The sequence below is a fragment of the Phalacrocorax carbo genome, chromosome 9 (assembly GCF_963921805.1).
Source record: "Phalacrocorax carbo chromosome 9, bPhaCar2.1, whole genome shotgun sequence".
Classification (NCBI taxonomy): domain Eukaryota; kingdom Metazoa; phylum Chordata; class Aves; order Suliformes; family Phalacrocoracidae; genus Phalacrocorax; species Phalacrocorax carbo.
The window spans coordinates 8,871,438-8,895,897 of record NC_087521.1 but is presented as its reverse complement, the minus strand read 5'-3'; the positions used below and the strand labels follow the sequence as shown (position 1 = coordinate 8,895,897).

Below are 24,460 nucleotides of genomic sequence, written 5' to 3'. Positions count from 1 at the left end.
TTCTCTCTCCCCTCCCTCCCCACCCCCTACCCCCATTCCCTGTATAAAACATTTCAGAATTTCAACCTTGCAGAAATTCTGAAGAGTAAGATTGTTAGAACAAAAATGTCTAGGACTACTAGTCCCAAATTTCTAAGACGACCTTTCCTTAAATAGTTTTATCTCCACAGAAAAATAGCTTGTCAACATCTACTAATAACACAACACAGATTTAAAAAGTTCCATCAAATAAGTTTAAAGTAAGATATTTTTCATTTGTAGGTCTCCATTTATAAATCTTGCATTATGTACGTACGACACTAGACACAAAAATGGCTTTGGCCAAAAGACCTACAGCACACCACAGTAAGGTGCACAACTAGGAGCTGTGCAGCAACAAGAAAAGAGAGTGCTGTGTTAACGACAAAGAGAGAAGTTAAGACTACAGAACTGAAAGTCCCAGGCCTCAGCAAATATATATAGTGCCTTTCATCTAAACCCTTTCCTCAGTGGTTCTTTACATTTCCTCATTTGCTAGCTTACTTCTTTACTGTGCTAAAACAATGTATCTTTTAGGGTCAGGGATAAAGAGCAGTAAAATGTCTATTTTAGGAAACAAAATGGTCAAGAACAACATGGTGAATTCTTATTTGTTGAGCTGGTAAGAAAGGGTGTTTGGTTTCACAAGCACAGCAGTACCATCTAGACAGATGCTTTCAGTTCACAAGCTGCCTTCAGGATACCCTTTCTGATGAGGACTGATTTGCATACCACCAAGTCTATGCTTAGCGTCTGCTAGTAGCTGATTTTGATCAGGGTGCCAATGGGCAAGAATCAGCATAACAGAAAAGAAAAGCTACAAAAGATAAAGTGAATCAGAAACCATTTTCAGAAGTCCCTTTTCGGTAAGGTCAATGAAGCTATCTTTTCATTAGGAAGTGATTTGAGCCTAACCGTTCACAAAATTCAAAACGCGCATCACTTTTTTCTCTAGTAGGGCTGACTGAGGCCTTTGTGGCAAAGTACATTTCTGCTGAAAAACACCCCTGGTTTATGAAAACTTATTAGTGTTTTCAACATCTGCCGGCTGGGTGGCTGCCTACAGGGGTGCCAGAAGTTCATGCGGCGGCAGCTCCATGTCAGCCCTCCCATATAAATGGGAAGCACTCAGCTCCCAAATCAGTTTCACCGATGTTACTCAGTTGTGAAGACCCATAGAATTGAAGGAATAATTTCAGTCACTATTCCAGGGGTCTCTGAGAGCATTTTCATTGATAGCTTCATATTATCTAAAATGAAGCATATAGCAGCTTCTGTTCTGCTGAAAATCAGGGAAATGGCTTTTAAAATTTGCAAGAAAACTGTCCTCCAAGCTGAGGATTGTCTATTTTGGCACGCATTCCAGACGTAGCCTACTTTCCAATTTGCAGAAAAAAATGAATACACTTTACCAAACTCTATGGTCACTCATCATGGCAAAATCTATGGAGTCTAACTCACAACTGTAATTTAAGAATGAAATTCCAATTTGTCCTGCAGTAATAATTATAATTGTGGTGTATTTGGGTATCAGAGCTGTGCCTGTGTGCACACACAGAGCACTTAGTCATGAATTCCCTGGGTGGCCCAGGAACTCCCCAGCTGGTCTCTGCACAGATGAGATAATAGGCTAATTGGGAGCAATGGAACAACTTGAGGAGAGGCTGCCTTCCACCTTTACAACAAAGTGCTTCACTAATTATTTCAGGAGCTTTCCAGGTGGGACCTTCAGATGGTCACAGAGAGGCCTGCAGGCAGCTCTTGCTGGGCCAAGAGCAAGAGACAGACACTACTCATTTGCTTCAAAGTGCTGATTAACATCCTGGGTAGACAATCTTGCCAGACCAGGTGTACGAATTAACTAGAATAGTTTGGGGAGTTCTACCAATTTAAGCTGAAGATGTCAGGCAAGGATGCTTGTAACAGAGACTTGCATTGCCATCCTGTTCAAAAGATTTGACTCCTCATGTGAGCATTACCTTATGCAAAAATTCTAATAAGTTGATGTTGTAGGATTCTTTTGTTTGTGGTTTGTTTGGTTTTTTTAACTCACACTCTCTTTTTAAGTGTCTGTGCCACACTACTTCTCAAAATGTCAAAGGTGTAGAAAAGTGAGGCTGAGTGAGGACAGACTTTAAAATTCAATCCTTTATCAACAGTTTACGTTGGGACCCTAAAATAACAGTCAAGAATTTTACATACTGAAAAATTTGGAGGATGTTCATAACCTTGTCATTGTCTCCTCTACAAGACTTTTCCCAGCCAATAATGAGAAAGGGAGCAAGTACATTTTTCTGTTTTCCTGCTCCCATATTTTCTTTTCTTAGATTTTGACAGCAGAGATTTAATTCATGAATGCAAAATATTCTCTTTATGGCACTAATTTTGTTATTGCAACAAACATATTTCCAAGAAAACAATATCACAGGTGGTGAAATTGACAATTTGTGCCAAAGGCTAAGGCCTTGTCTCTACTAATAAAAATAAAAATACTAATCTACACCAAGTTTTCACTCCTCCTACAACCAGAAAATCTGCACCAGTGAGGAATCATAGTTATGAGGTTTGCTAGCACAGATACAGTATATAGAAAAGATCCAACATGTTTTCTTTTGTTTTCTAGGTTAGTTTGCTACTAGTGTTCGTACTGTGAACCCCTAAGTCTGGAACCTAAACTTGTAAAGTAGTCGGCCCCCTTTACTTCCACAAGTCCTAGGTGAGTCTGACAGCATGTAAAACCTGACTGGCAAAAGAGGAAAATGAGCAGTAGAAGTACCCTCACAAAGACCTTGAACACCATTGTCTTACAATGCTCAACCAACAGAAATTTTAACATTGGGCTTAATGTGAATTGAAGTTCATATACTTCTGTTTAAACACAGATTGGGATTTCTGACAGACAAATGCTGACAGACTGAAAAGCTGACAATCTAATTAACACAAATAACTATCTTTCCCACCATAAAAATGCTCTGTATTTTAATAGTTCAATTCTGCTGCGTAGAAATAAATGTGATTGATAGCACATGTTTTCTGAAATCCAAAAAGGAAAGTCATGGTTACTGTTTTTCAGGTTGTGCAGTGATTTTTTTCACTGGCTATGTAGGATATAAAAATAACACCATCAAATTGAAACTGAACTGTTCTTTAGACATTTTACTTCTTCACAGAAGTAAAGAAAAGAACCACCTTGTTCCATAACATACTCATCCTGAAATATACAAAGATTTTCTTACCCCAGAGAGACGTAGATATACAGAGTACAGCTGGGAGCCTAAGTACTTCAGGGGAAAGTGAAGTTGTACAGGTGACCACATACTCATTTATTCTGACTACCTCTAGCGATGAAAGAGTTGCCTCTGGGCTACTACTCCACACTCCAGTCTGATAGGTGGTTTTGGCCTCACCTCCCACAGAACCACAAGGCAAAGTTGAAAGTCATTTGCCTGCAGAAGTGCTACTGTGCTCCTCCACATGGAAGAAGGGGAAAAAAGAAACTATGACAGAGTCTCAGCCTGGTGATCACCCTGTTCCTGGAATACGTTTCTTTTTATCCAGCCAAGAGTGAAAATTGCAATTCTACCCATAAAAACTCATCTCTCCAAGAGTTTCACGTTGCAGAGTAAGAGGAAAACAAATTGAAATGACCAATGTCTTTTCTGAGGTCTGATCTCATGATGTGCTCTATGTCTTCAGAGCACCTGTAAACATAACGGGAATCATGGCAGCAAGCGTGTGCAGTACAAGGCAAAAATTCAAACTCTGCCACAAAACCCAAAATCTGCAACGTAAGGCAAAAATGCAGTGTCTTTGTACTGCATTTGATAGACTACCACAATGGGCACTTAATCTATTGGCTGCCCATAGGTACTACTACAACAGAAATGTTTAAGAACAAAAGACAAAAGAGCGTTCTGTATAGCTGAAATTCTCAAGACAGTTTTCGGTTCTAATTGTATATGTCGTTAATGTATTCTTAATTAATTTAATAACAGTCACTCCAGTACTATGATAGGGATTAGGATGACATTTTTCCTGTAATGCATCATGTGACTTCCTGGGACTGTCAAACAATTTTTCACCATCAGATTATCAGAGACTGGAAATGACACCAAGCTTTGGGGGTTGATGCTCTGACGCAAGTTCAGCTAATGCACTGTTTTATCTAGCTGGGGTGTCTAGGTCATTGGCTCAGAATAGTGCTATCACTAGCTTTTCTTCCAATTCCTACTGGCAGGAACCTATGATTTTGGAAGAGGGAGATGGTATTTCTTAGCTTACTTTTCTCTTAATTTTTTTTTCTTTTTACCAGATAGAGTAGTTTACCTATCAAGATACCTACCCATTGAACAGCAGACATTGATCCCTACTCTCTACCTTGAGCATAAAATTTTGCTTTTGAGAACTTAATACCTGGTTTAATTCAGGTCTCTGTTTCACCTCCTCATGACAGCTCTTGGAAGAATTCAGTGAACGTCTCATGAGGTTTATCAAATACTTCTCAATCTATAATTCTAGCCCACAATATAATCAGAAGATTATTCGTCCAAGTGTTTTCTACTTCCACCCAATGTTTTAGCTTGTTGCATAAGAACAAGGTTAGCGGCAGTTATATTAATTACATGACAGAAATACACATCAAGTAAAATGACTGAAATAATTATTTCAAATATTTTATTTAAATGATTCTGTACTATGTTAAAACTGTGAGAGAGAGAATAACAGTTCCTTACTCGTAAGAGTTTTGTTAATGTTACAGTGTAGTAAAAATCCTAGAATGATCAGCAGAAAAAAACATTATCCTTTCTCCTTTTGCTATTGCCATTTTCTTTCAGTTTTGGAGGTAATTTCTGAATTGCAATGTAATTCTGACTTTTAATTTAATTTTTAAAAAGCTATCAGTACATATTCCAAATACAGAAAATAATTTGTTGATATTTTCATTAAAATAAACCGCAATGCTGCAAATCTTACATTGAAATATAAATGTACGTTAGTAATTAAAAAATAATAATCAAATAAAAAGCACAGCAGAACACTTCAATTACTGATAGTAATCATAGTATAATCTTGTCCTACCAAGTGTGTCTCCAGGTACAGTTTAAGGCTGTCTGTCTCTGCTTTAGGAGGAGTCCAATTCTCTGTTGTTTCCATGGCTTCATTTAACCAGTGAATGAATTCATCCAGCTTGCTTACAAACCCCTTACCAGATAAGAAAAAAGAAAGAACAAGAAAAGTATATTTGTTAGTAAAATGGCAATCTGAAAAATGTATGCTCAATTTTTTTTTTTTAAGCCAGGAGAGTATTGTACAGCAAAATTTTGCCTTTTACAAACACGCAATGAAAAAAACCAATTAGCAAGTGGCCTTCTAGTAAATGAGGAGCAGAATGGTGTTTCTGGGGATAACCTAAGGTAATATTTTGGGACAGGACAATGTGAAATGGATATGACTCTGATGAAATGAAGAAAACAGTGAAGTTTTAGAAGATATGAGGGGCATGTATAAAAAGCTGCATATAAAGTACAGTGAAAATTGAGCCGAAGACCTTGCACTGGGCAGACTGGGTGTACCATGGGCACTGTTGGTTGGAAAAAGTGCTGAACAAAGCTGCATTAACAAGGTATACATCAGTAGATTGAGGGAAGAAACTGCCTGTCAGAACCTGGGTCTTGTGATTCCTGTTTTGGTTCATAGGGTGAGACTCAAAGAGAAGAAATCAAACAGTAGGTGAGGCAGAATATATACCATTTAATATAAATATTGCTGATTGCATATGAGCCACACAGATGGTGCTCCTGAGAAGCAGGAGCTCCTGTCTTCTCAGGAGCACCATTTATTTCAAGATTAGTACCAATTATATTGTCTGATTAAAAATAGTGCCCCTGAATTTACATGATTGGATGATACTATAGGCACATACTGAGTACAGATAATTTTACTGAAGTCTTATCCGCCACAAAGCAAGAGAGTAAATGGAATAAACTGACCGTGATGTTTATAAGCACCCTGAAAATGAACTCTGAAGAAGAATGTCCATCTATTACAAGCATCATAAGACTAGATTAAGTTAGGTCTAATACTGGTTATATTGTTAGTTGTTAACTATAAATTTCGCAGCACGGTGAGAATTTTAATTTCCAGTTGGATACCAACTCAGTATATACACACTCAGTCTCTCACCACTTTATTTACGGAATGATTTCTGGTAATTATTAGTCCATTCAGATGGCTAAAAAGCAAGCTAAGCATAAAACTTCTAAAGATTCCTGAGTGACTCAGGACTCCAAATCCCCTTCTCCAAAGTGGCATATGAAACTGTAATTCTAAACAAGCCAGAAACAGGAGTTTGAGCAGTTGGCACACAGCTGTGTTACGCAAAGAAGTGCAATGGTAATAACCCAGACCAAGCAGAGCCATACTTCCTTCAAAATTCATGGTAGCGGAGTCATTTTGGCCCAACTCTGTGCCAAGAAGCAGGGTCCAATAATCAACTCCTGGCTTCCAGCTGAAGTGGCAGTGCTTCTGAACCAAAGCTAGCCTCTGGCAGGTCCCTCCATTGCATACTGCAGGACAGCACTAACTGAGGCACTCTGAAGACTTTGTTTTTATTATTATTTTTTATGTGAGTCTCTACGAGGCCTCAGGATGGGAAGGCAGCTATTGCCATCTCTGTTCATGGAATCCTCTGTATCTCAAAGCATTATAAGGAAGAAAAGTGTTATTCTGCAGGTTTCCCTGTAGGCTGTTTACCGGGACACTCCAGGAAGGGGGAAGGAAGACAGGAAAAAACCCAGTAGATATGGTGACTAAGACAATGTGCCTCCGCTCTGGGGCAAATAATGAAGGTAGCCACATCTCCTCTCTCCCACAGTAGGCCATGCCACAAGGGCTATGTTCCCCACGTCAAGCCACAGAGGGGCTGGGGGTAAAAAAAAAAAGTGTTCCCCTGGCTCCGTTACTTGCTTTCTTCCAGCTCGCAGTGGAGCATAAGAGATGCCAGACTGGCAGAGGAGTGGGAAACGTGAGCTGAGGGGGAGAGGAGCAGGAGTAAAGTCCTTCTAGTCCCTCCAATAAATCTCTGCCTGCATTTTAGCAATGTGCTGTCCTTGAGAGACAAGGTGATATGGTAAGCACAAAAAAAATGAAGGCTCTCTCTTGTATATGCGTCATGTATTTTACGGAGACAGACACGTATAACATCTGCCTGCAGTACTCGATGTCTGTATGCCTTCAAAAGGGTGGTCAGAAACATTGCAGGCTTACACCGGTATGAAAAGCAACTACTAGCAACCGAGTTACTTCTGCCCTCTCACAAAATGTGCCCGTGTTTTAATGTCTGCTACTTCACGCCGGTGCTCGGGAACTCCCAAGCAGCAGGCTCCGGCGGCCTGGCTGCACAGAGGTGGGCTGCGGCTCCGAGCAGGCCCCGGTGGGGCGCAGGGGACGCCTGGGGGCTACTTTGAGGGCTGGGGAAAAAAAAATATATATATACAGTCTCCTGCGATGTACCAAATTATCTGAGAAGAAAGAGGTGAGGCTGCAAGCAGCGGTGCCAGCCGGCACGTCGGGATCTCGGCTGGAGAGCAGCCGCCCGACGGAGCCCGCGGCTGAGGGGGGCACCGGTCGCCGCCGGCCCGGCGGATTTTCCCCTGCCAGGCAGCACAAATCACAATAATCCCTGTATTTTTCAAATGACGGCAATAAAATTTTATTGAAACCATTCAGAAGAGCGCATCTGTAGACACCGAAAATAGCGCGGAGACGGGAGAAGGAAGAAAGGGAGGGGCGCGACGGGAGGGGAAGGGAAGGGCGGGCAGCGCGCGGCCGCCGGCGGAGGGAGCGCCGCCCGCCCGCCCGCGCGCCGTGCCTGGGCCCACAGCGCCACCTGCCGGCGCCGCGCCGCACCGGGAGCCGGGCCGCGGCCGGGCGTGACGCCGCCCGCCGGACGGGCACGCGCCGCTCGGCGGGGGACGGGCGGGCGGACGCGCAACCAGGGCGTCCCTCGGAGAGCTCGCGGCCTGGCACAACCGCTGGCCTGTGCCTTGAACCAGTAGAAGGCGCGCGAAACAGGAGCTGTTTTTACCTCGAATTGTGTGTAAGGTTAAGCTGTAACAGCGCAGTTCCTGCTTCATTTGTCACAACTTAACGATCAACACAGTGCCCGGTTTTTGTTCTCCCATGGCAGCGCCTGTGATTCCATCCTATTCGTTTTAACAGCCTGATGCCAGCGAGCAAGGAAGGAGCCACCTTTATCACCCAGCCACCGGCTCCATGACCCATCCCCGCCTGGGAGGCAGCGCCGGGCTGGAAATGGAAACCTGTGCAAACATCATCAACCGCGGCGGCTCTGGAGTTACTGACAACACTAGTTTGCTCTCAGTGCTGAACTTCCCCTTCTCGCCTTTGACTTTTTGTCACGGCGTAGCTCTCCACAGGCTTTGGCGACGGGCCACTTCTCGCCGTCGGCAGCAGCCCGGATCTGGTACAAACAGTTCTCCTCTGCCGACCCAGCGGGCCCAGGCAGCCAAAGGCTGGCGGCCGCCCGCTCTCCCAGACTTAGAGAACGAGCATCTGCAGTATCGATGGCCCCTGTAGCCCTGTCACAAGTATAAATCTGGGTCCTTAATCTCAAGTCTCATAACAGAGGGCAAGTCCAAAACATAATTAATCCCTGGCGGAAGGGCCGCTGCCCCTCCACAGATTGACCGACTGGGGACACAAACTGCATTACAATAGTTGCTTTTCTCATAATTTAGGATATTTCCCAGAATATACATTTTAAATAAAAGCTTTAGATAAAATAAGTTCTAAAAAATAATATGGAAAAAACATCTTACCATACAGAAAATCTACTGTAAGACACTGTCAGAGCATGAAACTATGCTTTGAAAAATCAGATTACAACATGAATTATGTCAAAACAAAGGATGAGACTTAATAGGCAATCCTAAAACCAAATCCAGGAGTATTCGGTGAAAGAAATTCCTAGGATGACAAATTTTAACCAATGCAGGATATTTTTAAGGTTTTATTTCTTCATTTTATACAGATGCACATGAAACTACTTTACATCCCTTCCTAGACACTTCTTACCTTTCTGCTTTTTCTGTTTGAACTTATGTTTTTCTTTTTTTTTTCGTAAGGTGGGAAAGAGTTTCAACAGGTATAAGTTTCAGCAGAGCTATGTGGATTTATACTAGTTAAGGGTCTGATCTAGACAGTATCACACTTGAAAATACTGTAAAGTCTACCCAACTCATGCTTTGGTAATGGGAAATTAAATTATTGTATTTTCCATCAAAACTTCTTGGAAGTTGAAAATCCACAGTCAGCCACACTGAAGTTAAGAATTACTGTACAAGAATTCCTCAGGAAGAAAAGAGGGGAACAGAACTGAAAAAAGGAGCACCAGTGTAATCCAGTCTCTGCCTCTTGACCAGCTGGTTCAGTTTTGCAAATGTAACAGTTTTGTACTGTGCTAGCAAGCTGGATGTGACTAAAAAAACTCAAGCCCCTATATGACACAGCATAAAACTATTCTTATTCTATGCTATTGAGTACAGAAACAAATGTTTCTGGATTCTTATTAGATGATTTTTAGCAACTTCTGTCATAAAGTTTGCTAATAACGATAAAGCTCTTCCCATACCCCATGCAGAAAATTTTTAAACATTCACCTTTAAAACATTCTGCTTTCCATTTTGTTTTACAACAATTTTATAGGTTTTCCTAGGGGAAGGAAGAAAGTTCTAATCACACATCCCTGAACAAAGCTAGAGCAAAAATGGCTTCATGTGAACTTTGGCACGTACAAAGTTATTTTTTGTGGTCTAATTCTATTTGCTCAGGATGGATAAGAATAAAAAAGACAATTTTAAGTACTGGGGGGGGGGGGGGGGGGGGGAAGCCGTAACTCAGTGTGCCTGCTTTGGTGTCTTACAGAATGAAAATATACCTAATTCAATTGTTCTATAGAATTAAGGAATTAATTAACTGACGAATTAAAGATAAATTTTATAGGATTTAACTAAATATCCTGAGGCTTCCTCATTAATGACCAGAACACTCAAATTTTTTGAATCATGAGACATGAGAATTCACTTGCTGAGTCACCCAAAAAGGGCAGGGACTGATCAGCTCTGAGGCCAAAGGCACGCGTGGACATCGGGCGAAAGAAGGGTGCACCTGGAAGCGTGCCTCCCACCCTTGTTCTGTTAAATACAAGGGCAAACAAAAGATACAGATCCTCCAGCTGCTGCACAGGGCTGCAGGGCTTCCTACACCTGGTACAGCTGGCCAAAGGATCTTGGGTTAGGCAGCCTGGTTGTGTCTGGTGTGTGGGATAACCAAGTAGGCGAGCAGCTGTGGTGGTGTGCTGCCAGTACAAGAAACCCCAGAGCACAGTGGCAAGGCCTATGGAGGTGGTCAGATGAACAAATCTCACATGCAATTCGTTACATTTAATAGGACTGTGTGTGTTCTGTCTATCCCAAGTGTGCATCAGAAAAATTAAATACTTAAAATGAACACAGAAATAGGCAGTCTTTGGCATCCCAAACAGTTTGTGCCTGATTCCATTCCCTTTCCCTGTTTTGCTGGATCCTGTTGCATATTACTCCCTACCCACGACAACTGTTCAGCACACCTCAGTGCTCACTACCTGCATCCCACTACTGCCTCTTGGCATGGCCCAGGAGTTCCTTGCTCGCAGTGTCTCTCCAGCTTCCGCAGTCCCCTCCTGCGCTTTCCCACTGAGCTTCAGAAGCTGACCCCATCTCTGGCCAAAGACCGACCTCCTCTAGAAATAGATACTCATTAGCTTCCCACTTCCTAGTCTGTGGCAGCAGACCCGAAGCTGATGCTTACTGCCAGACAATTGTGTCGATCAAAGGAGTCTTGGTACCCACTGACCCTAGCTACATCCTCCACCAGAGCTGGTGGCACAGCTAATGTTCATGGTCAAAAAAAGGACAAAGTAGAGCCCAGGAGAAATGCTATGGGCTGTCAGCAAAACGAGCAGTTGAACAACCTAACTTCTGATAACAACTACAAAACTAGTGATGACAGCCTGAGTGCTTATGGTACTGTAGATAGGCTCCAGTCCCTGATAATATCCCTACATATTGTCTTAGCTTGTCAGGGGTGTTGCTCGGACATATTCTCATTGGGTTGCAATTTTCTGAGCAGCGTGCAACTAAGACCTCCCAGAAAAGCTTTTACTGTCACGGTCATAAAAAAAAATGCATGACTGTCAAGTGAGTCACTTAAAATTATGCACAAATGCCTCTCAACTAAGCTAAAGCCACTTCTTGCGCTAGAACTTTTAAGTTACCTGACTTCATTTCAGTGGTATAGTTTTACTTTTACATTACAAGCTCTCTCTTTTTTTGGTCAGATAGTTCTGGTGTTCAATAATTTTAGCACTTCACATGATCTTATTTAGACTTTGAAGTTCAGCTTTCATTAATTGAATGGAATGGGAAAGGAGGAAGTTTCCATCTCAGCTGCAGCTATCACTTTACAAATCCCACTTTTATTAGACCACATTTAGAATGGAAACAGACTAAAACCCAATTCTGTAATTTTGAGCTTTAGTCTAAGAGACAGCACATTTATGGTTACAAAAAAAAAAAAAGGCACCAAAAGAAAAAAAAAGCTATTTTCACTATATTTAAAAATGCAACTTTTTTTTTTTTTTGTACACTAAAAGCTGCAGTATCTTAGATGTTTTTATTATATTTTTGATGTGAGATTCCTTTAGATGAGGATTCTGGATATGTACACTTAAGGAAGCTAGCATTAACATTGCCAAAATTATGCCATAAAACACATAGGATGAACCCGCATCCAGTTAACACCATTGTGAAAAGTTTTATGGCCCTCATCCTAGACCAGATTTCATTTTTGCTTTTTATGGAAGAAAATTCCCAGATTTACTGTGCCTACATGGCACAGGTAGAAAAATTATTTCAATACCATTTGGCTTTTAATTTTAAGCTGTGCAGTGTTAAAACCGCTCAGTTTATTAGTCTAACATTTTCATTTAACGTGCATCCTGGCTTATACTTAAGTCACTCCGGTCATTGCATTTGTAAAAGTACAAAACCCTTCTAATGACTCGAACTAAGATTAAAATCAGAATAAAAGAGATGCACCAAACTATTAAATGCAAACATACTAAAATAATCTGCCGTGGTAGTTAGCAGTGACGGTGGAAAGTCTAATGTATTCATTCCACAAACCTCTGTGTGGAAGCACCAGACAACAGTGCTTGTTAAATCACTACCCCAGACCTTTTTTCTCTCCACCTTCCCTTTTATTACACAAAGGGAGTTCTCGTCTTAAAAGAATTGGTTATGAGGCTGTGTGCTTAAAAATGAATGTCCAATTTTGTTGCAAGCAGACAGTGTTGTAAAGTTTGTTCCCAATTTACAAAAAGACTGAGCTCACAGAGGGGTCTGTGTACAAGGATGGGCTGGCTCTAAGGGCACTTCTATCACAGAATGCATTAAGAAAACCCTTTGTCTAACCACAAAAGGACTTGCATATTAGTCTCAGGAGGAACACATTCCTGCCCATGGACTTTATTTTCAAAAGGATAAAAGCGCACTTTCTTCATAGGCAAAGGTAAGTCCAAGAAATCCAGGTACTCAAGAGGATGAGGCTGCAACAAACTGCCGTAGTCAATTTAATTGGAGTTAGACCCAGAGGCAGCAATAAAACCATTAGCAGTACAGATGTTGGGGATCCCCAAGGAACCAAGGTGCCACAATGGAAAATATTCTTTGTGTGATATTGTCAAGATTCTGTGGCAGACAATGACCTCACAGGAACATACAACTGACCAAACACATCAGTAGGATGGCAGTACTTAATATGCAGTTCAGGATACATTCATTCACAAACACTTCAGAAATAGAAATTAGCAGCTTTCTGCTAAAGTTTTTTACATTTACTCAGTAACCTCAGCCTATGAGAATGTGCAACTTAAGCACTCCCTCCAAACAGGGAAAAGATAAAGGTCAGCTACTTTTCTTAGTGGACGTCTTTGTAAAGACACATCTTTGTCTTCTACTATATACTGTCTAGTTAAGCATTTTTAAAACCAAATGTTAAATTACACAAATCTTTCACAAGTGCCACCTCTAGGCTGTGTGCCCAAGTACCACACACAGAATTAGAAATGACTATTGAATGTATTTTCCCTAATGAGCATCTATCTAATTGGTCATGATTTATATGGTTACAGAATGGAAAGTGGTAGCACAGGATGTTCACTGGCTCCTGGCTTTTCCTGGTTTTAGAGTCCCCAGGATGCATTCTGATGCTGGAAAACAAGAAGGAATAATATATAAAAATATAGAGTTATATCAAGCAGAGCCAGTCAGACATATCTCAACTTTTTGGGGACATTTGTCTGGAGAGCTGAGAGTACTTCTAGTCTTGAAACAGTAAAGACAATAAAACATAGTTCTTACAAGCCTAGGAAACGCTACAAATTAACTTACTTCTAGCTTTGTCCCTAAAAGTTGATGATAGCATACTCTTAGTCTTAATTTTTGCAGAGCTTCTGGTCCACTACTAAATTAACAGATTTTGCTAATATTTCCAAGCTATTTTTCCATACTGTATTCCAGTTTCCTAAAGCCTCAGTAAAAGAGCCAGAACCATAAAGGTAGGATAGGCTTTAAAAGCATGATACAGAGAAACATACAAAGTGATACTTTTTAATCCATTAAAAATAACTATATTTGAAGACAGTGAACCTGATTCTGCAATAAAAAGTTCACTGTGCCCATGGGACTTTTGACTTTATTTCTGCTTCTAGACAAAAGAGCAGGTTACGCTAATCTGAATATTAAGAATCACTCCTAAATGTATCTCTGTAGATTACTTAAACCTTTCCATGATGCCACAAACATAATTCTTTCTTTACTCTATGCCTTGTCTTACCTTTTGCTCAAGGTGAAGATCTAATTTGCATTTAAAAGAACTACCACAAGGCCTCCGCTGCTCTTTGAAATTTAGAAGATCTAAAAAGGGACATTCTAAGTATCAGCAGATTTACTGTGGGGCAAAGACAGTTGCAGGAAAAGTAAGCCAAATGCTTCCTAAACCCTGTTCCTGAGAGGTGCATTCTTAGATAGCAGGCAAGCTCCCAACACTACTGGTAACACTCCCCCCAAGCCTTCTGAAGGATCAGTGAACACCTAGAACCACAGAAGCAAAATCCATGGGCTGCAAGGACGCTGCTGGGAGAAAGATATCCACATAGCCCTGAGGTCAAGACAGCTACGCATATGAATGTTATATAGTGGCACAGGAAAGGCCAGCACCATTGTGACTTTGCAAATGTTCAAGAGTAGAGAGGACTAGTGGAGAGAAGGGAGGGGAAAGGGAAGACTGTCATCCATCATTTAAAGAATCATCTGGTATGAACTTAACAGCAATATGGATTGGTTGTAAACCTCCAGAGATGCCATCTGCTCTGATGGCAATAATGCCAGGCATACAAAATGGCTGCTGATCTCTTCTCATACTGACGTGGCCATGCTTTCTACCTGAGATATAATGTTAGCAGGCACAAAGCCAAGTAAGGTTTTAGGCCTCCCACATTCATTCAGGTGAGGACAGAGTTCATGCTGAGAAAATATGGGAGGCCAGTGCTGTATCTCAAAAGTGGTGTGAGATTCAAAGCACTCAGAGCACTCCTGGGAATCAAGTAAATGAGTTAAATTAGCATATCCTTCGCTGTATGGAAAAATTTTACATATGCCTTCACATTCCAGGTGACAGAAAATAATTTTGCTTATCTACCTCCAAAGTTATCATGCATACTAATTTGAATCTTAGTTATTTTCGAGGCAATATTTCGAATTGTTCAAGTTCCGCATCAGGCCATAGCGCTGGATGGCAGCGACAAAGACCAAGCCGCAGGCTGGCCTCCGAAAGAACGCGCTTGCTGAAAAGCAGACTGCACAAGCCCTCTCGTGGAGACAATTTATACCGCCTGACAACCATTCTTGTGCAAGCTAGTTAAAGCGTCCTCTCAAACTAATGAAAACAGTATTGGCAAAAAAAACACCAATTTGGCACGAATAAGTTTTCTCACCACTGGGTTATGCAGACACCGATATATTGGTTAAAGAAATAAATATTTTCCACTGTTCTAATCAGTACTGGCTTTTGTCAGAAAACCGCTACAGTGTAAACCTGCATTCACGTGTTTCTAGAACGCGTCTCATTCAGCACCCCTACTCTGTGTGAAGTTCTGAGGTCGACTGGGAAAAGGTTCCTGAGGAAACAATACTCAAACTACGGAGTGAACAGTATAAGCAGCAGAAAGGAGAAACACAGGAGTTGAAGGATACCAAGAGCCCTGAAAATGAGACAGAAACAGGAAGGAAGAACGGACAATGAGGAAATGGGGCGTAAACAGGGAGGAAAATAGAGGAGGAGGAAATATAAGCAAAGGACAAGATAGTTCTTTTTATTTAGTTAAAAAACCAGTGTGATGTTCTTTGGGTCACTGGGAATAAAACAGGCAGGCAAAAGTGCTTATAGTTAAAAGCAGAACAGTCAGCAACCGTGACACTGTAAGCAAGCTGAGTAATGTGTAAACTTCTGAATGATCATCCAAATCTGGGCTTCAAAGTTCATCATACTACTAGGATGTTGTTTCTAAAAATACATTTATTCACAAAAAGCGATGCCTCTTATTGGTCATGTCTCACAGAAACTCTCACTACTCTTAAAATAACTTTTTTCTGAGTCATTTCTTCTCTACATAAAATCCAAGAGGCCTAAGAGGCAGCTAGGGAATAAAGATAGGTGCCCAAAACATCTTCTAATACAGGATAAGTTTTGCTTATGTATCACACCATCAAATATCCTAAACTGAGGCCTTTTTAGATTATACCGTCACGTCACCCAGTCTAAGTCAAAGACTTGCTATATCTAGAGATCAGCTAACAGATGTGAATGTTTTTAGGTCACGTACTCTTGTTTCACTCAGCTGGTAAACCAGGGAGCAAGTTATGAACACCCTCTCTCCAGAAATTTGTAGCCAGTGATGCATCAAGGGAAGGACAAGAACAGCAAATAAATCTGCCTGAGTCAAGAAAGACAATGCTAATAACTCACAGAAAGGGGGACTTCAACTCTGTGGCAGCAGCTGGAAGGAGTGTCTGGATTCTGGAGGGACCCTGAGCACAACACAGGAGAAGGGCCTGTCTTTGGTAGAAATACCAGGCACCAAAATAAGTCGCTATGTCCTCTTTAAAGGATAGTGGCGCAATGCTGCAGTATATTCACATCTATTTCACAGTCCCAAATGACTTTTTTTGTCCACTCTGAGCAACTCTACACTAGAATAGAAAATGGAGAAGTTAGTTCAGGACCTGTCGTTCGTAAGCGCAAATTTATTATTTATTCTACAGAAAAACATAAAATCAAATCTCCTGATCAGAACTGCCCCCTTTCTTTCAGTATGAAATGTTTGTTATGCAGCAAGCTTGAACGAAATTCTGTGGATGATGTGAGTCTATAATCAGTTATCTTCATTTTCAGTGAAGCTAGTTATCTGATGTGCTTTTTCTAAAAATGCTGCTAATATAACTATTTACGTTGAAGCAACTTAGTGATGTAAGGGTACTTGGAAGTACTGCATTGCCTCTTCATATAATTATTCTAAATGTTGTGTTGGCAACATACCTTATTTTCAGATTGTTTCACAGCTAATGTATGTATCGATTATGAGCTGAACTACATCCAAAAGGCAAACTAATCTTCATTTGCAGTTTTTCCATAAAAGGCCTCTCTAATGTATCAGTACACGCTTTATTCTGCTCTGAAAAATAGACAGTTATGGATGACCATCATTCCTTGGTTTGCATACCCAGAGTACTTGGGCTTCAGACAGTGGACTGGGGTTGGAACGTCCGTGTGCAGCTGTTACTTCTGCCGATGGTCAGCTGCTGCCTTACACGCACTGGGCAGCACTGGAGGCCACTCGACTGGAGCCATGCTGGCACCTTCCCTAACTGGTCCCAACATTTCTTTACTCTCTGATCTCAAAGTTGCTGGAAATGAAACTCATTCACCAGCATTTAATTCCTTGAAAGGTGCACATGATATACGTACACCATGGTTGTTCCTGTAGCCTCAAATCAGTGGCCCTATGGCGTGTTGTCCGTTAAATAGAGCTTTGTGTACTTCCAAAAATTTTACCTTTTCCCAAACAAAGAAGAACTCATGTTAAAAGAATGAAATCAGCCAAATTGTATACCTTTACCCAGTGGCATAAAATTAATTCCATAAGATTTTCAGTGCCTTTTAAATAAAAGCTAAATTCATTTTTACATAACATTTTCAGTAAGTTAGACAGTAAGTGATAGATAAAGGAAGAAAGCCACTATATTCTTGGCCTAATGGTCACAAAGCAGGAATAAACACTGTTTATTTACATAATATAACGAGAGTTCTCTAAATAATAATAAAAATTACGGTTATATTTGCAGGGAGACAACATCTCTAAATTTTTTGCAGAGGATAAGGTGTTTTTCTTCTAATATATTTCACAAAATCTATAGAAATGCACGTGCAGGCTATATTTTTAAAGAGTTTAATAATTAGCCTACACAAGCTATTACTTTTTAGTATCAGAACAGTATGTCAACATTAAATTTTTTTGAATAAAATACATAGCAAAAAAATCTGTTGGAGATTACACTAAAGCAAAAAAGATCTTCATAAGGAGGAAGTATTCTATCTTATGATTTATTTAATCTCTGAATTTCTGTCAGCTACGTTTGTACAGTTGTGCGTCTCGTTCATTTGAGAAGCGAATTAAGCAAAATTTCTGTAAAATAGGTGCAGTAACAAGTTCTGGCCTCAAGAGGGCGATATATCACCATGTCTAAAAGTTCTCCAAAACTGAGGAATAAACCACTTTTTATTAAAGTAAAAGAGATGGTCTCTGCTTGTGGGTAACTGCTAAAGATATTGACCTCTACTCTATCATTTACATGACTTAAGATGGAATGACCATGATTCCCCCTCAAAATCAGAACGTTTCATTCAGCATTTCCTATTATTCAAGGCTAATTGGTTAGAAGAGGTCAAGTCCATCACCTCACACGAGAGGTTATAATTCTTTGACCCATGAACTTGTTTTGCAGTTAAGATTTCTGGGTTAAAGACAGGGAAAATGGTGATTGCCACTATTCACTAAAGATGGCAGCAGCAAGGAGAGATTAAGATTCACCACCTCTTTTCTTTACTCCATCATTATTTCTCTACTTTCCTAATTTAGCCTCCTGTTATGCACTTGATTCTTGTTCACCTTCAGTCTCCAAAGAAATCCTGTCACTATTAGTTCCTTCATTAATTGCTTTTCTTTTGCCTCCTAATTCATCTACCTCCCCTTATAGGTAGTTTCTTTTTCCAGTGGTCTCTAGTGGGCATTCCTTTACACCCTCTTTAGACCCTAACTCTGACTTCTTATTTTATCCCCCAAATTCGGAAATAATTACAGAATAAAATAAAAATAATCTCTGGTCTTTTTTCTTTTGTCTTCTTAACCCCAGAAGCTTCATAGTTCCTAACAAATTTACTATTTTCTTCTGGTTCTCTGTACCTCAACAGAGCTATAGGAGATTTGCACTGCAATGCATAGATGAGGTTGACCCTAGTTTGGACTTACCTGAACCAACTTTATGGTAGCTGCTATAGTGCAGCAGAATTTACATTTTGAATTACCTTGTGTGTCTTTAGTCTTGTACAGCACAATGAGGAAACATTCACGTAGTCAGATGCCAGCAGCAGTAGGTAAAAAGCAATTTTTAATATTAAGTTACTGTGACTTGAACATCTACGCTCTCTACTCCCAAAAATCTGTTTCCTTGTTGGTTCTCCCTCTGTCAGCCTGGAGAGTTCCCAAACACTGTCCAAGGGAAAGCAGAGGCAAATCTAGAACTTCATTCTGCTAATTTTACTTGACCCACATGAGAATAAGTCTTTACTAACCATAAAGGAATATTCAGGTAAGATTCAAGTTTGATTTGTGAAGGACATCTCAGCTGTTTGCAAAGATTATCATTTGTGCTCCAAAACTTAAAGCAAGGACGAGAAAACAATTTTTTTGCTTTCTGGTTGCTTTCAAGATAACTTTTAAATACCTGCGTAAGCATACAGACAGTCTGAAACAAGCCTCTGAGAGACAATATTCTGTCCATATTTACCACAAATTAAATTCATTCTGATGCCTAATGATGACAACTATGATTTGTCAGCCTGATTTAATGTTTCATTCCTGATCATAACATACTGGAAAGGATGAAGGAATGAAAACCAGTTGCCGTCAAAACGTATAAAGATACACAAGAATAAAAAGATATGAACATATTTTGAGGAGTTATGCAATAATCTTACATAAGTGGACTTGATCTTTCTGCTCAGGTTAATTCTGTCTAGACCCTTGACTATTTCTCTTGCTGACTCATCTCCAGCATGCACACATTTTAAGGCAATGATGCATTAACAACAGTAGATAGACTGGAATTTGATTTAGGTGGAAGTTAGTAGCAATGTATTATTTAAATAATTAAATATTTAGAATAGAGTATGGTGATTTTAGTATACTGTATCTTTCTGGAATATCCTGTACTTCCTCGCAGAAGATGCATAAAACATAAATATCCAAGAGCCTAAGTATATTATGTAACAGAACAGCTAGACCTCAAAACATTGGGAAAGGCATATCACTATGAAAATATAAAGCAATGATCATTCTCTCTCACTCTTCCATATTTACCATATTTAAGGGAACATTAGAAAACACTATTTTAAATTCAATACTTTTCTGTTTAATAATGGTGGCACTTCAAGGAGGCCTAAAATCAACACAGTAACTGGTTAACAGGGTAGCTCCGAAATTATCTCAAACTCTTCACAAACAACCCTCTCCCTGGTACCTGCCCCCTGTAAGACAGCAGCTATAGAGGATTCAGTCCTGAAAATCAGATGATGATTCCTCTTAAACCACCATATGCGCCTTGAAGTGAATTCCCAATAGCAATTTGACTTTCTGTGTTTTGAAAGCTAGTGCTGTCACTGAAAGCTTCCAAACCTATTTCAATAGTTTCTGAGTGCCTTCCTCTACCTCCATGAGAGAACTGAAAACACTGAACAATCCCAGGCAATAACAATTGTCTCTGCACTTATAGAAAGGAGTCAATCACAAGATCCTCTTGAAGTTGATTAGTTCTCCAAGTTTTTGCTGTGTCCCTTTTAAATCTGGAGCCCCTCTTGCCTTTCAGTAGGTCACCAGGCACTCACTGCTCACCTTCAAGCCTGTATTTTGCTACAGTGAGAGCAGAAAGTCCACCTCCTGCAGTCTTACCCTTCCCCCTCTCCATCTTCAGCTCTGCTGCACCCTTTTGCCTATTAGCAGAGATCCAGAAGGTAAGGAATAATACTTGACCAATTTCTAGAAAGTTTCCAGTTCATAAATAAATAATGTGCATGGCTCTGGTGCAGGCTTGTGGCTAGGCTGTGATACAGATGATTAAGACATGACTCTGGGTTGTAAAGCCAGTGGTCACTTAAAGCTGATCTGAGCAACTGCATTAGAACGTAAGAGGAGGGCTCACAGAATCATGCATGCAAAAGCAGCTGTTCCTCAGTTCACCTAAGCTGTTAGTAGCCATCCCTGAGCTGAGATGCGGTATCCAACTATGCACAGAACATGAGAGAATCGGGAGGCTTTTTGCAGCCAAAGTTCTCACGTCAGATGAGTCAAACATCGGTTGTAGACATATTCCTTACAATCAATTCTAGATACTAGTAAGGGTATACCCTCAAATCAATGCTACTACAATTATTTGTGAACAGATTTTTCCTGTTTCGCTCTCTCTCTCTCCCCCCACCCCCCACCCCAATTATTTGGAAGGACTTGCCAAATACTAAATGTATAAAATCCCTGATCTAAAATGATTTCACAGACTCACAGAAGGGTAGGGGTTGGAAGGGACCTCTGGAGATCATCTTGTCCAACCCCCCTGCTTGAGCAGGCACACCCAGAGCAGGGGGCACAGGACTGCGTCCAGGCAAGTTCTGAATATTTCCAGGGAAGGGACCCCACAGCCTCCCTGGGCAGCCTGTGCCCCTGCTCTGGCACCCTCAAAGTTTTTCCTCATATTGAGGTGGAACTTCCTGTGTTCCAGCTTGTGCCCATCGCCCCTCGTCCTGTCATTGGCACCACTGAAAAGAGTCTAGTCCCATCGTCCTGACACCCACCCTTTAGATATTTATAGGTATTGATAAGATCCCCCCTCAGTCTTCTCTTCTCCAGGCTGAACAAACACAGGTGTCTCAGTGTTTCCTCATAAGGGAGATGCTCCAGTCCCCTGATCACCTTGGTAGCTCTCTGCTGGACTTGCTCAAGCAGTTCCACATCCTTCTTAAACTGGGGGGCCCAAAACTGGACACAGTACTCCAAATGTGGTCTCACTAGGGCGGAGTAGAGGGGGAGGATAACCTCTCTTGATGTGCTGGCCACACTCCTTTTAATGCAGCCCCGAATATTGTTGGCCTTCTTGGCCACAAAGGCACAGCGCTGGCTCATGGTCAACTTGTCCACCAGCACTCCAAGGTCCTTCTCACTGGGAAATAGTTCTGAGGTCTTTACACTGGAAATTCAAACAGCTCTGAACAAGCATATGCTTCACAATAGATGTGTTTCATTAAGGAAGCATAATTCCTGCAGTCAGTTTTAGATATAAAGTTACAAATTCAGAATATGCACAGCTTACATAGAAGTTGCTGCTTTCACAGAGATTGCAGGTGACAAACTCACTCAGACTATTTGTGGTAAAGCAAATGCCAAAGAAAAGTGAATGTACTTGGAGGAGCTGTTTAAAATTCAAGCAAACTGTTAGGAACTAAGTGTTTTGGAGGAACAGAGGGTTTGCTGTACTTCAATATCATCTTCTAGTGGAGTATTTGTCTGAGTAAAAGTGAGAAAAGTAAAAAGAGAGTACCATATGTATACTACATTACTGCTTAATAATAGTTGAAAACTGAGGGATGGGCTTTCAAAGCAGGGGAATAACAGACTCAAAACAACAAAGCACAAACTTGACTCTCCGTGCAAGATGTGAAGTTACATTTTCAATTGCACTGCACAAAGCAGCAAGACTGCTGAGAAAACTGCAGAGTTGCCAAGGAATTTCTGGATCTGACACCTCTTTCACTTTTTATAAACCAGTCATCAACCAACAGCAGTATTTCGGTCTAAACTGTATGAAGCAGTATAAGTAAGATTCAGAGATGAACAAACTTTGGCAAGCACTCTATCTATTAGGAAAAAATATGCAATCCATTTATTTTAAGAGGGTCAGTATTAGAAGCACTGTTACTAGGTTATTGAAAGCAAGAGGGCTGAGGGGAGAACGACACTTTAAAAATCCTTTATCTGGTAATTCAAAATAAGCCAGTCCTGTTCCTTGTTGATTATCTTTGCTTTTTCCACCTGTTCTGTCATTACTGATTTAGGTTCTATGTTTTTTCTTTGTTAGCCCAAATTTCATACATTCTCTATGCATGCTTTCCCCCCAGTGATGAAAATCACCTCCAAATATGAATAAACTTTGGTTCGCCTAAAGCAATCCGGCTTCTACCTTAACTGTACTGGTGTGCTTTCAGTCCATTCTCTGCCCAGAAGCAACCCCTTTCAATCTAAACACCACAAATTATTTCCCCTTTGTGTCAGTTCTCTAAATATTTTCTAACCAACTGGCTCTCCACTGCCCAAATGGACTCTCAGCTGTATCTCCAATACAAACCTGCTCTACCAAGTCCATTAACCATTTGCAGAAGCCTACCATTTAGTCACCTTTTGTGACTACCCTCTAATAATGCAAATCTGTCCCACCCAACCCACAAACTATTTGTCACACTAACAAGTTGAGCTCTGATATTGCTCTCTCCTTTGTAGACTCACTGATCCTTAGTTCCTCCTAGACAGGAAAATTATTCCTGTTATTCCAATAATTCGGAAAAGGGGTCTTTAATCTCTGCTCCACTGAGTCATCTTGGGTTCAGAGGGGATTAATGGTTGCACGAGGGTGAGGGGGTCCCTGACTTAGCCCTGGAAGGCAGCAGAGTCTTTTTTCCAGCGCTCTGCTGTAGGATCCCTGGGGTATGCTCTAACGCACAGCAGAAAAGCATGCAGAGCAGCATTATGTTATTCCCTTAGCACATCAAGAAGATGGGTAACTAGTGCTAAGGCTGACTGGGCTCCCCAGGCAAAATACAGAGCCAATGGAGTTGAGGGCAAATTCCTGAAATGTGATGAGCTAAAAAGACAGGATTGATAGATATCAAATTGCTTTTTGCAGAGGAAATTCAGCTGCCTCTCACAGAAATGGAGCCTGTGATAAACCAAGCTATAAGTCTGTATAACAGGAAAAAATTGGCAATTTGCTCCATACAATTAACCCTGGATCCTGCAAAGCAAACAACTTCATTTAAATGGAGTGTCTTGCAAATGGTTATATTTCTACCCTTTGTAATAGTGCCCTCAAAAATCAAGTAGAAGGGATCATCAGTGACGACAGATTACAGCACAAGAATGTCGGTATAGTCAATCTAGTATTGCTTCCTAGACAAGGAGATAAAACTGTCTGAACAAGGGGTTTTATTGTTCTTATTATTTTATTCACATAAGATGATTGAACATGCATTATCATGAAATCAGCCCAAGGTCTTTCTTTCCTTCCAACTTTCCAGTTTTCACATAAAGATGGGGCGAAATAGATTATTAGTATGATTTAAGGAAAACTTAGTTTTCTTAAAGACAGTAAACCTTAAAGCATTCTGAAACTGATACCACAGAGTCCTAGTGTTACATATGAGAAGTGGCAATCGGCCATTTTCTTACTGCAAAAAACTGTATTGACTTTAGCGGTGAGAACAGTGTTGTTATGTCTTTTTCCCCTCCAGTCAGTATAACAGAAACTACAGAGCTTAATCTGCATTCTAAAAATTCATTTTGGGGTAGCTACTAAAAGCTGAACTATAACAATAAGAGGAACATTCAAAATTTGGTACCACTCATTCTCACAAATAACTCCAAAATGTAATTTCTGAACCATAGAAGGAACAGCCACAGAAATTATGTACCCCAGAACGGAGGTTCCCAGTACTAAAGGCATAAGAGGCATGTGCCAAAGAATTAGCTGCAGTGCCAGGCAAAATATGGCAAGAGGATGCAATATTTATTGCAAAGCAAGAAAGTGATCCTATGTAACAGCAAATGGGCCACTCAAGCAGAATTTTGTTTGTAGGCAGGCAGATAGATTAACAGCATGATAATACCCATCCAAGGACATCTGCGTAATTTGCAAGTATGAAAAACTACATTTTATCAGTTTCTGCA

The 24,460-nt window shown here is 40.7% G+C and overlaps 1 protein-coding gene across 3 annotated transcripts in view; it reads right to left on the bottom strand.

Annotated features, from left to right (window-relative positions):
- The window catches only part of AKAP6 (A-kinase anchoring protein 6), a 237,152-nt gene that overhangs the window by 161,632 nt on the left and 51,060 nt on the right, over positions 1-24,460 (bottom strand). For all 3 annotated transcript variants that reach the window (XM_064460237.1, XM_064460235.1, XM_064460236.1), the window contains exon 5: positions 5,098-5,220. In XM_064460237.1, the coding sequence (XP_064316307.1) occupies positions 5,098-5,220 (123 nt within the window). The remainder of the gene's footprint in view (positions 1-5,097; positions 5,221-24,460) is intronic.